The sequence below is a fragment of the Sceloporus undulatus genome, chromosome 3, assembly GCF_019175285.1.
Source record: "Sceloporus undulatus isolate JIND9_A2432 ecotype Alabama chromosome 3, SceUnd_v1.1, whole genome shotgun sequence".
Classification (NCBI taxonomy): Eukaryota; Metazoa; Chordata; class Lepidosauria; order Squamata; family Phrynosomatidae; genus Sceloporus; species Sceloporus undulatus.
This window is the reverse complement of record NC_056524.1, coordinates 18,053,714-18,068,344: the sequence shown is the minus strand read 5'-3', so window position 1 is coordinate 18,068,344 and position 14,631 is coordinate 18,053,714. Positions and strand designations below refer to the sequence as shown.

The 14,631-nt window shown below is 42.1% G+C and overlaps 1 protein-coding gene across 4 annotated transcripts in view; it reads right to left on the bottom strand.

Moving 5' to 3' along the window:
* PIWIL4 (piwi like RNA-mediated gene silencing 4) overlaps nucleotides 1-14,631 on the bottom strand; it is a 53,863-nt gene that overhangs the window by 19,663 nt on the left and 19,569 nt on the right. For all 4 annotated transcript variants that reach the window (XM_042460603.1, XM_042460606.1, XM_042460604.1 and 1 more), the window contains exons 7-12: nucleotides 11,364-11,444; nucleotides 10,032-10,229; nucleotides 8,955-9,066; nucleotides 7,547-7,670; nucleotides 6,208-6,325; nucleotides 265-376 (exon numbers count right to left, since the gene is read on the bottom strand). In XM_042460603.1, coding sequence (XP_042316537.1) covers nucleotides 265-376; nucleotides 6,208-6,325; nucleotides 7,547-7,670; nucleotides 8,955-9,066; nucleotides 10,032-10,229; nucleotides 11,364-11,444 — 745 coding nt within the window. The remainder of the gene's footprint in view (nucleotides 1-264; nucleotides 377-6,207; nucleotides 6,326-7,546; nucleotides 7,671-8,954; nucleotides 9,067-10,031; nucleotides 10,230-11,363; nucleotides 11,445-14,631) is intronic.

The window sequence follows — 14,631 nt, the reverse complement described above, 5'->3', positions numbered from 1 at the left end:
CCACAAACCAAATGGATAGACTCAATCAGGGGGTTATGGGCAAGTGCTTGCAGGATCTGGGCAAGGCAGTGGAAGACAGAGATTCTTGGAGACGTCTAATCCACAGGGTCGATATGAGTCGGAACCAACTTGAAGGCAGCTAACAACAACATAAAATATGTCCCCATAAATAATGTTTGAAATCTTCCTGGAGTCTCCCCTAACAGGAGCCACATTCAAGTATGTGAAGTAAAATGGTAAAAAGTAATTTAAAAAAATACATACCATCTCATTTTGCATGAGGATTTTTTCTGAGGTGACCACACGACCAGTCAAGGAAGCCTGGCACCCAAGTTGCAGTCCCCAGCTTTCTAATTCTAAGCGAGCATCTTTGTTTCTGCAAGAAAATTTGAAACAGTACCCTTACATATAATGCCTGGAATTTCAACACCTCCCCCCCAGCATAAATAAATACAGACAGACAAAGCAGCAAATCATATACTTCATGATTTTCTCATTTCTCTCACAGGTTTAGCAAAAACGTGGCATCATAGTTGAGAATTGCTTCCAAATGAGTGAAGCCTTGCAATGAGTTGTGACCAAGTAATCACTTTTTAAAACAGTGGGAGTCTTGTTGTTGTGAAATTCCACCCACTGCCCAAAATACAAACGGGAGAAAAAACACCACTAGCTCACAACTAAAAGTGTGTAAAGGCCAATTACATTTCAGGCCCCCGTCCCCCAATCTGTGGAAGGTTCAGATGGTAAGTTGAAGAGTTCATTTAGACCTAGATGCTAGGTTGACTATAACATCAATCTAACCCTCGCATGTAACCCCGTTCATTATAAGCTATGTCATGGACATATGTGAATATTTCACATTTTCATGACTACTGAATTTTGTAGCAACTTCTCACATCCATTATACCCCTAAGGTTTTCAACATTAATTATAACATAATTATAAAATTCAAAAACATTATTTGAGAAACATCACCATTTTTCTTAATTTTGCTGCTGAAGGGCTTTAATTTAAAGATATAACAAATAAATGTTACCAAAAATACCAGTATTCTTTAACTCCTCAAAACTGCGGAGCTTTAGAGAATAATTTGTGAGGGAGGAAAGAGTTCTTAATATCCTCTGATCCTCCTAAACCCATAGCTCGCAACCTTCCTAATGCTGCGACCCTTTAATACAGTTCCTCATGTTGTGGTGACCCAAACCCATGAAAGGAGGACCCAAACCATGGCCATTTTTAATTTTTAAGAAGTCTTACTCCAAATGTCCCCACTTTGGAGGTTGGGGGGATTTTTCCTTGTTTTTTGCCATCCCTGACTTACATTACAGCTCCATCTAAGACTCATCTACAAGATTATCATCAGAAGTTCTCTGATCTTGGACATCTGAATGAAGACCTAATTGAGTTAATACAGGTCAGTACTGACATGGAAGGGCATAAGCACAACAGAAAAGGTGGAGGTAAGAAGAGCACAGAAAAAGCATTAGGGAATAAACCCATAGTGGCTGTTTGATAATAATTAAAATGTGGGCTTTTTATTAACTGGAATGTACTAAGCCCTGATTCTGTGGAACCATCCATGTCAGGATGTTTAAAGGAAAAATACCTTTGTGTTCCATATAATAACCGATTATGGTCCTATAACTCCATCTAGGGGTTGCAGTGATTGGATAAATCTGACCGGTGCCTAGAGTGCAATCTAATATGCCTGGGACATGAGTATGTCACACTAATATACCCTAAATACCCTAATGGCACAAGATCCCATCTGAACTTGGAAGCTAAGCAAGGTCAGCCCTGGTTAGTATTTGGATGGGAGACCACCAATGAATGCCAGTGTTGTAGGCTATGTCTCTGAAGAAGGAACTGGCAAAACCACTTCTGTGTATTCCTCACCTAAGAAAAATTCATGAGGTCACCATAAGTCGACAGGTGACTTGAAGGCACAGACACACACATCACACTGAACTCAATTATACCAAAGTCTGATTGAGCAGATATGGATAGGATTGCTCTATAATAATGAATTTACACAGAGATCAATGCTGCTGACTTGTTTTTATTCACAACAACCAACTGCACTCATCAGAGAAGGTAGCACTGGCAAAACACAATTTTGAAGTCTGTCTGAAAGCCTGAACTGAAAGGATCAAGTATAATTTTAAAAAAAGTAAGGGCCTAAACAGACAGACCAAAGTAAAGCTACTTCGGGTCACTTTGGAGGTATGCTGACTGTTTAAATGACACATGCATCTTAAGAGGGCAGAAGCTGCGCCAAAGCTGCACTTCAGTCCTTAGGACTGGAGAGTGGCTTTGGTGCAGCTTCCAAACTCTTAGGATGCATGCATAATTTAAACAGCATACCTCCGAAGCAGATTTATTTTGGCCTGTCTGTTTGGGCCCTATGTTCCTTAGAAAAGGAGCCATCACCAAGAGAAGGCCCTGACTCCACCACTGCACAATCTGATAGAGAACTAAATATTCTTTGGCCTGTTACAGACTGCCAAAATAAAGCTGCTTTGGGTCTCTTTGGAGGTATGCTGTTTAAATGATGCATGCATCCTAAGAATCCAGAAGCTGCACCAAAGCTGCACTCCAATGCTTAGGAATGGAGTGCTGCTTTGGCGCGACCTCCGGACCCATGCATCATTTAAACAGCATACCTCCAAAGAGACCCGAAGCAGCTTTATTTTGGCAGTCTGTAACAGGCCTTTGTTACTTTTCAACATACAGTATTATTCTACAGTTCAAAGGTTCTCACCCTCATGAGAAACTGAAATTAAGTTTTCCTCATTTGTTTAACATTCTGTTCAGGTGATAAGACTTATCATTTCATTGTCATGGCAACTACATTACCTGACTACTCACAATTTTGAACAGCTTGAGCTGCAGCTGCAAAATTCCTCTGCTAATTAACTAAAAGTATGTATTTATTATTATTAGCATCATCTAAAAAGCACAAGGATGCGTGCTTCAACACAATAAATGTGCTTGGTATTCAACACAAAATGTCAGTCCCACAGAAGCCCCTATATTCTTCAAACTTCCTTCTCCTCCACTCTTAAATCCCTCAGGGCGCCACTCTATCCCCCATGCTATTAAACATTTACATGAAGCCACTGGGAGAGATCATCCGGAGACATGGGGTGTGGTGTTATCAGTACGCTGATGACACCCAGATTTATTTCTCTATGTCTTCGACTGCTGCAGTGACTAGGGATAGCATCTCTCCTCTGGACACCTGTATGGGGTCAGTAATGGGCTGGATGAGGGAAAACAAACTCAGGTTGAATCCAGAGAAAACAGAGGTACTAGCAATTGGTTCCCTAGGTCCTGGACAGGAAATTAGTCAACCTGTCCTGGATGGGGCCACACTTCCCCTAAAGAACGAAGTTTGCAGTCTGGGAGTACTCCTGGACTCATCGCTACAATTGTCATCTCAAGTAGATGCGACAGCCAGGAGTGCTTGGTACCAACTTCGGTTGATGCGCCAACTGCGTCCCTACCTGGGCCGAAAGGACCTTGAAGCAGTGGCAGTTGCACTGGTCATCTCTCGCCTTGATTTCTGTAATATGCTCTACATGAGGCTATCCTTGTACCAAGTTCGGAAGTTTCAGTTAGTACAAAATGCGGCAGCCAGATTGATTACTGGATCTTTGAAATTTGACCATATAACACCTATTTTGAAAGATTTTCATTGGCTACCTATTAGCTTCCGGGAGCAATACAAGGTGTTGGTTATCACCTATAAAGCCCTACATGGCTTGGGCCCGAGTTACTTAAAGGAACGCCTCTTCCTGTATAATCCGCCCTGCACTCTCAGACTTCCCAAAGAACCTTTACCTCAGTGGTTTCTAAACTATGTAACAACCTCCCGGAAGAGATCCGTCTTATTACCTCCTTGGAGGGTTTCAAGAGGGCAGTTAAGACGGATCTCTTCCAGCAAGCCTATCCACCCAATCTTCTGTAACAACATCATTCACTCTTCTATCCAGGATCAGAACATTTTATCTTATAAATGTTGACTGCACTGTTTTTAACTGTTTTAATGTTTGAAATTATATGTTGTATTCTTGTATTTTATTGTTACTGTTAGGTTGTAATCTCGCCTCGATCCACCTGGGAGAGGCGGCAAAATAAAATTTATTATTATTATTATTATTATTATTATTATTATTATTATTATTATTATTATTATTATTGGACTCTGTGACTGAATCAGCTATGTGACAGGCAGAAATTCAACAAGCAAAAATCTTAATGTAGATCAGAGATGGTCTATTTTTGTATTCTGCAATGAGGGATTTGCCTGAGTCTTTAACCCTTTTTGTGAGTCTGCGTAATAAACAAAATCCCACATAGCACTTAATGCTAAAACATTATAGAGCATATGTGACCACACATATCTAAATAATATCATATGGACAGGTTACTCACCTGTAACGGTATTTCTTCAAGTGGTCATCTGTGAATTCATACAAATGGGTTTAGACTGACAAGATCTGCACTATCCGGAGGCGGCCTCCCCATCAGATGATGTGCGTTCCTTCGCGGAACACGTTATCAAGATGTCCAGGGCTCTGGACATTGAACTGGTTTACCCGGATGCGGATGCAGCAGACCCAGTCGAACGTCGGGTCCATGGCCGGGTTCCAACACCTCCGTGCGTTCCGTTTCTTCCATCCTTGGAAACAATCCTCAAGCGTTCCTGGGACTCTCCTTCTTCACCCCTCGGGCCTCCGCGCAAGACTGAGTCGCTGTACAAGGTTTCGGCTCCCAATGCTCCGTGGCTCGCATCCCATCCTCGCCAGAACTCGGCTATAGTGGAGGGCGCCCAGCAGACTTCCACCCAACGGCAGACGACCTCCCCGGTGGATAAAGAAGCCAGGAAGATAGATGCCCTGGCCAAAAAGGCTTATGCGGCAGCGGCGTTGGCAGCGAAAGCCACTAGCTATACGGCTTGCATGGGGGCATACGTTCAGACCTTAATGGAGGGCATCTCCCCGATTGTTCCGGACGTTTCTGACGAGGTACAACGGACCTTGACCGAGATCAGAGATGAGACCCATTCTATTGGGAGCTGGCTGATCACTGCGGCCAGAAACGTCACTGAATGTGTGGGAAGAGCCATGTCGGCTTCCATCGCACTGAGAAGGCATGCCTGGCTCCGTGGCTCCGACCTCAATCAGAGCGTGAGGTCTACAATCGAAGACATGCCCATTGACGGCTCCGGCTTGTTCCATGCCGACACGGACAAGAGGCTCAACAAAAAGTTTCGAATGAAGGCGGCCGCTCGGAAACATGGCATGTCAACACCGGGGCCTTCTTCCTTCCGCAAGCGTCTTCGCCCTTGGCAGCATCACCAAGGTCAGTTCCAGAGGCCTCCTTACCAGGAACGCCAGTATTACAGTTTCCATGGGAAAACTTCAATATTAATAACAGAAATGTATGTATGTGCCTTCAAATCTGCCTGTCAATTTATGGTAATCCCATGAATTTCACGGAGTTTTCAGCAATACTGAGATGATTTTGCCAGTTCCTTCCTCTGAAATACGTATAGTCTACAGCACCTGATATTTGTCTCCCATACTGACATGTGAAATATCTCCATTTTCTCTGTCTTGAAATAATTACACTCATCTCTCCATATCTTCAGCTTTGATATTTGCTGATTTAATATGTTCTGTCTAGGAATCTCTCTAAAAGTTGCACTGAAAGACCTAGAGATTCCTGGAGAGAATACTCTACTAGGCATTTATAGCTCCTCCAGTTCAGTTCTATGGTCAGTGTCTGTTGGGCATTGACCACAGAGTTGCACTGGAGGACCTAGAGATTCCTAGAGAGGTGTCCTCTCAGGTAAAAACATAGTGGTTTTGTTATTTGCTGTTTTTCCATATTCACTGGGGTTTTGTGCCCTTAACCCTAGTGAATATGGAGGGACATGTCTATTGTTTTAATCATCAAACTGCAGAGAAACTTTCTATTACAGTACTTTTATTAAAACTGTGAATGTCTTCTTAGGGGGGGAAATCTTCAGTAGTCAGATTTAGTCCATGGGTCAATAGTTATTGAACTGTCATATAAACTGCCCACTCACCACTAACGTATTTTGCTGCCTGCAACTCATTCTGGGATGCTATGCCTGAAGCAATCTGAAGTCCAGATGCATGAGTCAGGCAACAGAACTTGTAGAAGCAAGACTATTACCTTTGAATATTGTCAGCAAGCCTAGACAGACGTTGATGTCTGACCTCTGGGGATAAGTGAGTTTCTTGAGCCAAATCCTTCATTAAACGGAAATCAGAAGTTGCACGGCTGCTCAAACCTAACAAAAGAATTTTGGAGCATTTTGACATCCGAAAAATTGATTTTGTGGTCTAGTGAAAAGAAAATAGTAGGATATATGAGGTACAAATGGTTCATGTCCCTCATCTCATTTAGAAATCCTTCATCCAAAGGAAACATTAATTAAACTTGTTAAACTTATGATTCATTCAGTGACAAAAGTGTACAGAAAAAACTGCATAGACGTTTTAAAAATGTGCAGAACTAAAAAGGTGGACATTTGTAACATAATTAGCCAAAAGAGGGCAAGTGTACAATTAAAAAAAACAAAACTCTGAAGACAGACAGACATCCACAGCTCAATGGATGGGGCTTCAGGGGTACACAGGAATTCTGGCTTTCACAGTTTGACTTCCTCTCATACAACTGAATGGACATGTTCCTCTTCAGGTCATGCAATGGCTCAAGGAACAAGTTTTTTCCCCTCTTACTAAAACAGAGTCCCAAAATTCAGAAAATCATCTTGCCCCTTGAGCCATTGCACGAGCAATTATAATGAATGTATTGATGTGCAAATCATACAAACATATTGCCTCTTCCTTGGGTTTTTGCAACTTACAAGCACTTTCTTCCTACATGCTCATCAAAATGATGCATATTTTCCCAGTAACAAGAGACCCTGCTACATGAATACAAGTGCACATTATCACAGATATGGGGATCCTAGCCAAAAAAAAACCCATCCAACCCCTCCTAACAGCATGTAAGTCCCACCCAGGCTGTAACGGGCATGAGCATACACTAGACACCACATTAACTGAGGGTACTGTGTTGTAACATTCAATGTGCCCCTCCTTAAGAAGTTGCTTGGAGGGACTGGGAGAGACAGAAATACATTAAATAAATTAAAGTGCTTTAAAATAAGACAGATGTTTCAAACTGAGTTCTTTCCCAGCCTTATTACCACATATTAGCTGAAGACATCACAAATTAAATGTGCAAAGAATGTGTTTGATCACTATGGCATTTCACCATATGAGGAAGACTCCTACATACAAGTTTCCACTGGATCTGACTGAAATTTTCTTATTTTTCCAAAGTAAGAGAAGTGAGCTTGTTCTAAGAAGGTTTTGGCTAAAATCACCTCTTGTGAGCCCTGAGTATCGGAGGACTGGATGACGTCAAGTTCAGACTTGCTTTAAATTAACTACTCTAACATGAAATTATGCTCTAATGGGCAGACCACTTAACAGCTGTTAACCTGTCATGTAGCAGAGTTCAGGGACCAGATGGACCACGCGAGGTTCAACAGTTTTGCTGCCTTTCAATTTCAGCTGGCTGACGAGCATGGGTTGATTTAGGTCAGTCAAATCTACATCATATTGCTGTTCAAGGAAATACAAAATTAGAGGTAAGTTAGGCAATCCCATTGTGCATCTATGGTATTATGGCTAGAAAGCACATGGCAAGGCAAAGTGGGAGTTCCAAGTGGCAGCTACTGGAAGACAGTGGTGGCAGCCCACAGTTCTTCTAGGCTCCTTGGATGTTCTTTTTCGTAAAAGGAGTGTGTCCAAAGGAGGGCGACTAAAATGGTGAAGGGTCTAGAAACCTTGCCCTATGAGGAACGACTTAGGGAGCTGGGGATGTTTAGCCTGGAGAAAATAAGGTTAAGAGGTGATATGATAGCTCTGTTTAAATATTTGAAGAGATGTCATATTGAGGAGGGAGCAAGCTTGTTTTCTGCTGCTCCAGAGAATAGGACCCGGAGCAATGGATGCAAGCTGCAGGAAAAGAGATTCCACCTCAACATTAGGAGGAACTTCCTGACAGTAAGGGCTGTTTGACAGTGGAACACACTTCCTCAGAGTATAGTGGAGTCTCCCTCCCTGGAGGTCTTCAAACGGAGGCTGGATGGCCATCTGTCGGGGATGCTTTGATTTGGATTTCCTGCATGGTAGGGGGTTGGACTGGATGGCCCTTGTGGTCTCTTCCAACTCTATGATTCTATGATTCTAGGATAGACCTGTGTATGCCACAGAACCTGTCCTGGCCCCTCTAAATTGGTTTGCTGCCTCAGATGTGATGGAGGATACTACTCCCTTACCAGCACACAATACAAATTTAGTTTCTGTATGTGGAATTGGGGGCGGGGCTCTTGTTCATAAGCTCAGGCAGTAAAATATCTTAGTATGGAAGCAGTCAAAATACACAAAATACAAAATGGAACTTCACCTTGAGTCAAGAGTGTTTGCATTCCAAAAGACACTATCCTATATATGCGCCAGAGAAGATGGGCAGGAAGGAGTGGCCTGAGTTTGCTCTGGTCAGAACTGGGTCAGGATAGCGCCAACCCACTCCCAAAGTGTGCCGCAGACACCTGCTCCCAACCGGTACCTCCAGCAGCCAAATTATTCTGGCTCCTTTTTGTTCAGATCCATAGTACCACAACCCAGCATCAGCATGACTTTGGGCTGCTTTGGAGGCATGTGTCATTTGAACGCCATGCCTCCAAAGCGGTCAGAAGCTGATTCATTTGGCCTGTCTGTTCCATGCCTATGTTTCACTTCCATTTTTATGATATTTCACAACTAAGATCCTTCCCACCTTTCCTTTCACAGTTATGACATGTTCTGTCCAGACTTGACAACTAAGAATATTGTTGTATTTACCTGTTTGTAGTAATCTTCATAAGTGATCTGAGTACCATCACTTTTTTGGAATGTATCTGTTGGCTTCACAGACCACTCAATATCATCAATACGGTAAGTCTTGTTGTTATATCTGAAATGGGTAATCAAGAACACAAAAATCCAAATGCTATCCTTATCTATCACAGTCCTAGTCTGATCCAGCAGAATTCTCTCTTCAACTAAGATTAAAGGCTAAGAATGTACAAGAATACAGCGCCCCAACTATGAAAAAGAAAAGAAGCACCATTATTTTTCTTTTCCAAATGACTTACACTTTTTAAAAAAAATTCTACTTGTACAGGACTGCAGTTCTCCTCTATTTAAAAAAAATTAAAGATGCAAATGCATAACAGCTTTTTTAAAAAAAAAAACCTTAGATTGGTCCTGTTATTTCTATATTTATTTTAGTGAAATGTTTAAAATTGCACATCATCCTTGCAGACACCAAAGTGGTATTTAAAACTGTGATTAAAATTACATGAAAAAATAATAATACAATATAAACTCTGCAGATATTTTGCTCTGTTATTCTGCAGCAAAACACTTTACTTCTCCCTATATCAACCTTCTCTCCTTCGGTGATGGGTGTGCAGAAGATATCATGATCTACTACTACATTTCTGGATCAGTAACAGCAAGAGTTTCTGATTCTCAATTGTTTAATAGTAGCAGCAATTTGCAAGCTGCTGAAACAAAGAAAGCTTGGGGTAACCAGGAGTGAACTTTTGTGTGATTTCACTTCAGTTCCAGTATAAAAAACAAATCCCTATGCTCAGAATGTGCCCAGAGACATCATGATGTTTTACTTTTAGGTTTTTGCCTGGTTACCGGATCTTGAGGTTCTAACAAAAAACCCAGTAGCTCTGATGAGCCCAAGTCTAAACATCCCTGTCCTATGTGATGATGTTATCCCATGTAGACCCTTGAAGGGGAGAGAATTCATTCAGCAACAAGCTTTCTGAATACACTATAAAAAGGACTATAATTCTTGGCTAATTTTATCAGCTCAGTGTAGACACACACCTGAAAACACTACAATTTCAAAACAAACATTACCTCGTAAGAACAATAAGCCCAACCAGTTCCTTTTCACACATTTCTGTAAAACGTGCCTTATCCACATTGTCATACAGGTTGCTCATGAACTCCAAAACATTTTCGCTTCTGAGTACTTTGTGGCTAACATCAGCACACAGCATGACCCTATTCTCATACTGTGTGACTGATGTAGCAAACCCTGGCCAAAGGGTCAATCTGAAATCAAGAAGAAAAGAGAAAAGGAGCAATGACTTAATCTTCATTCTAGACTCTGCACCACCTGAAAAAACTCCTCCTCCTGGTCCAAACACGAGGCTGGAAAGTTCCAGGCACCAGAAAGATTTCTTCAATCTCCCCCCTCCACAAAGCCCTGGAGTATCAAGGCTGGAACTTAGGCGCGGTACAGAGCGTCAAAAAGAAGCACCTCCCTGGTGCTTCTCTTTGCTCCACAGGAGCGCCGCAGCAAACAAATTGTGTGGCACTGCTGCACAGCAAAAAAAGGAGCACCCAGAAGCAGCTCCTTTTTCTGGCGCTGCTACGCAGCAGGAAAGCGCCAGAGACATTGTGATGATGTTGCAGCTGCGCCACCCCATTTGGAAGCCGCGCAGCTGCGACGTCTTTACACGCCCCATCTGGTGGGCGCGCCGCAGCTGCAGTGCCCTTATCACGTGCGAGGGTTGCCGGGCATGTGGGTGCTACGCCCACCAGGCAACCCTCGCACGTGACGAGAGCGCTGCAAAGGCCCATCTGTTCTGGGCCATAGAATAGTCTTAAAAGAAGGCCAGATGTTCATTAAGGCCTTTACTGCATATTGTTCCCAGAGCAGCCAAACCGCACAGGAACCATATGCAGCCAGGAAGAAGCTGCCTACAGCGTCATAACGGCTTGCGGTGTCATAAACAGAGCCACTTCGTGTGCGCAATGTGTGGATGCTATGCATCACGTATGTCATCATAGCAGCCCCCGTGTGGACAGGAGGCCAGCATGATGGCAGTGGCGACACATTTTAGGGTTCTGGAGCGTGCGGTTGCTGTGCGCTCCAAAACCTTAGAATTGGCAGCACCACGCTGCTTCCTTCCCATGTGTACCAGCCTAAGACACTGCAGAGCATTAAAAGCTGCTGCCTGACAGGCCTAATTTATATATGGAATAATTTTAATAAAATACAGTTTTGATCCAAGTGGCCTCCAATTTGTATTCAAGCAAAAAAAAAAAAAAAAAGCCTACATCACTAGTGTGAAACAAAAATCCAGGGAAAGGGGCAGGTACAGCCCGCCCCAAATGGGTGGTCTGTAACCCGCCTAAGATTCTCTGTTCTATAATTACAGGATGAAGTAGTAGTTTACTTACTTGTGCTGGGGGATTTCAACTAGATCTGAAGGACTGTAGAAATTTCGTCCAATTTGGTGCATTGATAACTTTTTCAAAACCCTAAAATTAAGTGTAAGTGTTTAATATACCATGTAACATAAATATCCATATTTACTGAACAAACCATACTTACAGAAGATAAATTCATAGTAAACCTTACTTTGGCAGAAACTAGTCAATCTTTAAAACTATATATAGTAATTATGCTCCCCAATACTGTTATATAAAACAACAACAACAACAACAACAATAATAATAAGTTTTATTTATATACCGCCCAATCACTGGGAATCCGAGCGGTTTACAACAGAGGGGATAATACAAGAGTATTTTCATATAACAAAATGATGGCTGGCCAACCTGCGCCATGTGTTTGTTGTTGCTGTGTACCTTTAAGTCATTTCTAATTTATGGCGCTCCTAAAGTGCCTATCATGGGGTTTGCTTGGCAAGATTTGTTCAGAGTTTTGCCACTGCCTTCCCCTGAGGGTGAGAGCATGTGACTTGTCCAAGTTCACACAGTGGGTTTCATGGCCGAGCAGAAATTGAACCCTGGTCTCCAGAGTTGTAGTCCAACATTTAAACAACTATGCCACGCTGGATCTCTGATGGATAAATCAGTCTGTTTCTAATCTGTGTCAATTTTTGCATGTGCTCATTTGTAAATTTACTCCTCTGTTTTATTAAATTCTGACAATTTTTATTTCAAAAATCCACAATTCAAATTTCGCTATATACTAAAATACTAAAACCTTACCCTTATTTTCTCACTAAATGTTCATTTCTAACCAACCATTTCTAATTTATCCTAAAATACACATTTTTACATATATTTTCGCATCTTTTAAAAGCCAAAAACGGCCTCATAAAATATGAAATACTAAAGCTGAAGGATAACTGTACTCTGACCTACACATTAGTGCAGGAGATAGAGATGAGGGAGATTAATAAAAGATCTAATAAATGAGTTATCTAGACATGAATGCCACAGATGGTACAGGCAGAAAAAGTCTGTGACACATCTGAATAGGAAATAAGACAGTTAGCCTGACTATGAGGACAAAGGGCCAAGCCAAGACTATACTGTTTTACCTCTTACTAAAGCTATAACTTTACAGCCTTATATAATAAAGCTAGGCAGCTCTTCTCATTTGCAAATCACTTCCAGGAGAGGGCACTCTAAACTAGAGAAAGATGACTGGGGAAAAAAGTGATACTGATTAACCTTTCATCAGCTAATTCTCACTTGATTTTATCTAGCCTGCATATCTCCTATGGTTACATTATTTAGAACTGTTTTAACAGGTTTTGTCTATTTTAAGTGATAATCTGTTTGTAACCTTTTTACATTACAGTGGTACCCCGGGTTACGAAATTAATTCGTTCCGCCGCCGCTTTCGTAACCCGAAATACTTCGCAAGCCGAAAAACCCATAGGCGCTAATGGGGAAAAGCCGCGATTTCGTGTGAAATAGCGCCGAAAAGCACCAAAAATTTTTTCGTAACCCGAAAAAACCTTCGTAACCCGGAACAGTTTTTTTAAATGGATTTTTTTCGTAACCCGGAAATTTCGTAAGGCGGCGCATTCGTATCCCGGGGTACCACTGTATTGTTATTATTTATCGTTTTAAAAATTAACTAAATTGCTTTGCGATCTTTAGATATATGATGGGATATATTTTAATAAATAAATAAGTAACATGAATGGAGCACCTAACACAGATAATGGATAACAATGGCGGGATACAGACAGGCCCCAGAGGCCCCAACCCACCGCTTTTCCAGGCCACGGGGAAGCGGCAAAAAGCCAGGTGATCTTCAAAAACAGAGCTTAATTGTGGTATCCCTCAAGGCACCATCCTGTCCCCAATGCTATTTAACATCTATATGAAGCCGTTGGGAGAAATCATCCGTGGATATGGGGCTGGGTGTTATCAGTATGCTGATGACATCCAAATATATTTCTCCATGTCCCGGTCATCAGCGACAACGACAGATGGCATCTCTCCCCTCAACCAGTGTCTTCAGGCAGTAATGGATTGGAGGAGGGAAAACAAGCTCAAGCTAAATCCAGACAAAATGGAGGTACTTATGGTAGGGGCCCCCAAACCAGGTATTGGGCTGCAACCTCCAGTCCTAGAGGGGCTCACACTCTTCTCAAAGGACTGTGTTTGCAGTCTGGGGGTGCTTCTTGTCCCATCGCTTCAGATGAGGAATCAGGTGAATGCGACAGTCAAGCGCACCTGTTATCAGCTCCGGCTGATATGTCAGCTGCACCCTTTCCTGGAACGGGGTGACCTCGAAACTGTAGTACATGCACTGGTAACCTCAAGACTTGATTTTTGCAATGCGCTCTACATGGGGCTACCCTTGTGTCTAGTCCGGAAATTCTAATCGGTACAGGATATGGCAGCCAGGTTGGTCACAGAAACAGCAAGAAGTGACCATATCACACCAATACTGAAGTCACTCCACTGGCTGCCTATCAGTTTCCAGGCACAGTTCGCCCCATACACTCAGGTTCTCTGGGAGGAATTTACTACAGCCTTTAAAGACCAGGTTGACGGCGACCTCCCTGAGGACATTTTCTGCAGCCGTTCCCAACTTATGGAATGGCCTGCCGGATGAAATCCATCAAATTACCAATCTAGAGAACTTTAAAAAAGCCATTAAGACGAATCTCTTCCAGCAGGCCTTCCCAGAATAATATACTTGGCCACAAATAAAACTCTCATCTATTGAACTCTGCCCATGACTACTACTATTTGGATTATTTGGATTTTAGTATGTAGTTTTTAATCTTATACTGTTTAACCTTGTTTTGGGGGGGCACTATGTATATATGGATGCATTTTAACTTGTTGTACGCCCCTTTGATTGCCTGGCAAAAAGTGGGATAAAAATTTTAATTCTATTTATTTATTTATTTATTTTTTAGAAAGAAAATCAACTCATTTGAAATGTGGTGCTGGAGAAGAATACTTAAGATACCATGGACAGCCAAGAAGACAAACAAATGGGTTTTTGAACAGCTCAGGCCAGGGATCTCCTTGGAAGCAAAGATGATCAAGTTGAGACTATCGTATTTGGCCACATCATGAGAAGGCATGGATCACTAGAGAAAACAGTAATGCTAGGAAAGGTGGAGGATGGAAGAAAGAGAGGAAAACCACAAACCAGATGGACAGACTCAGTCAGGGGTATTATGGGCAAGGTTTGCAGGATCTGGGCAAGGCAATGGAAAATAGG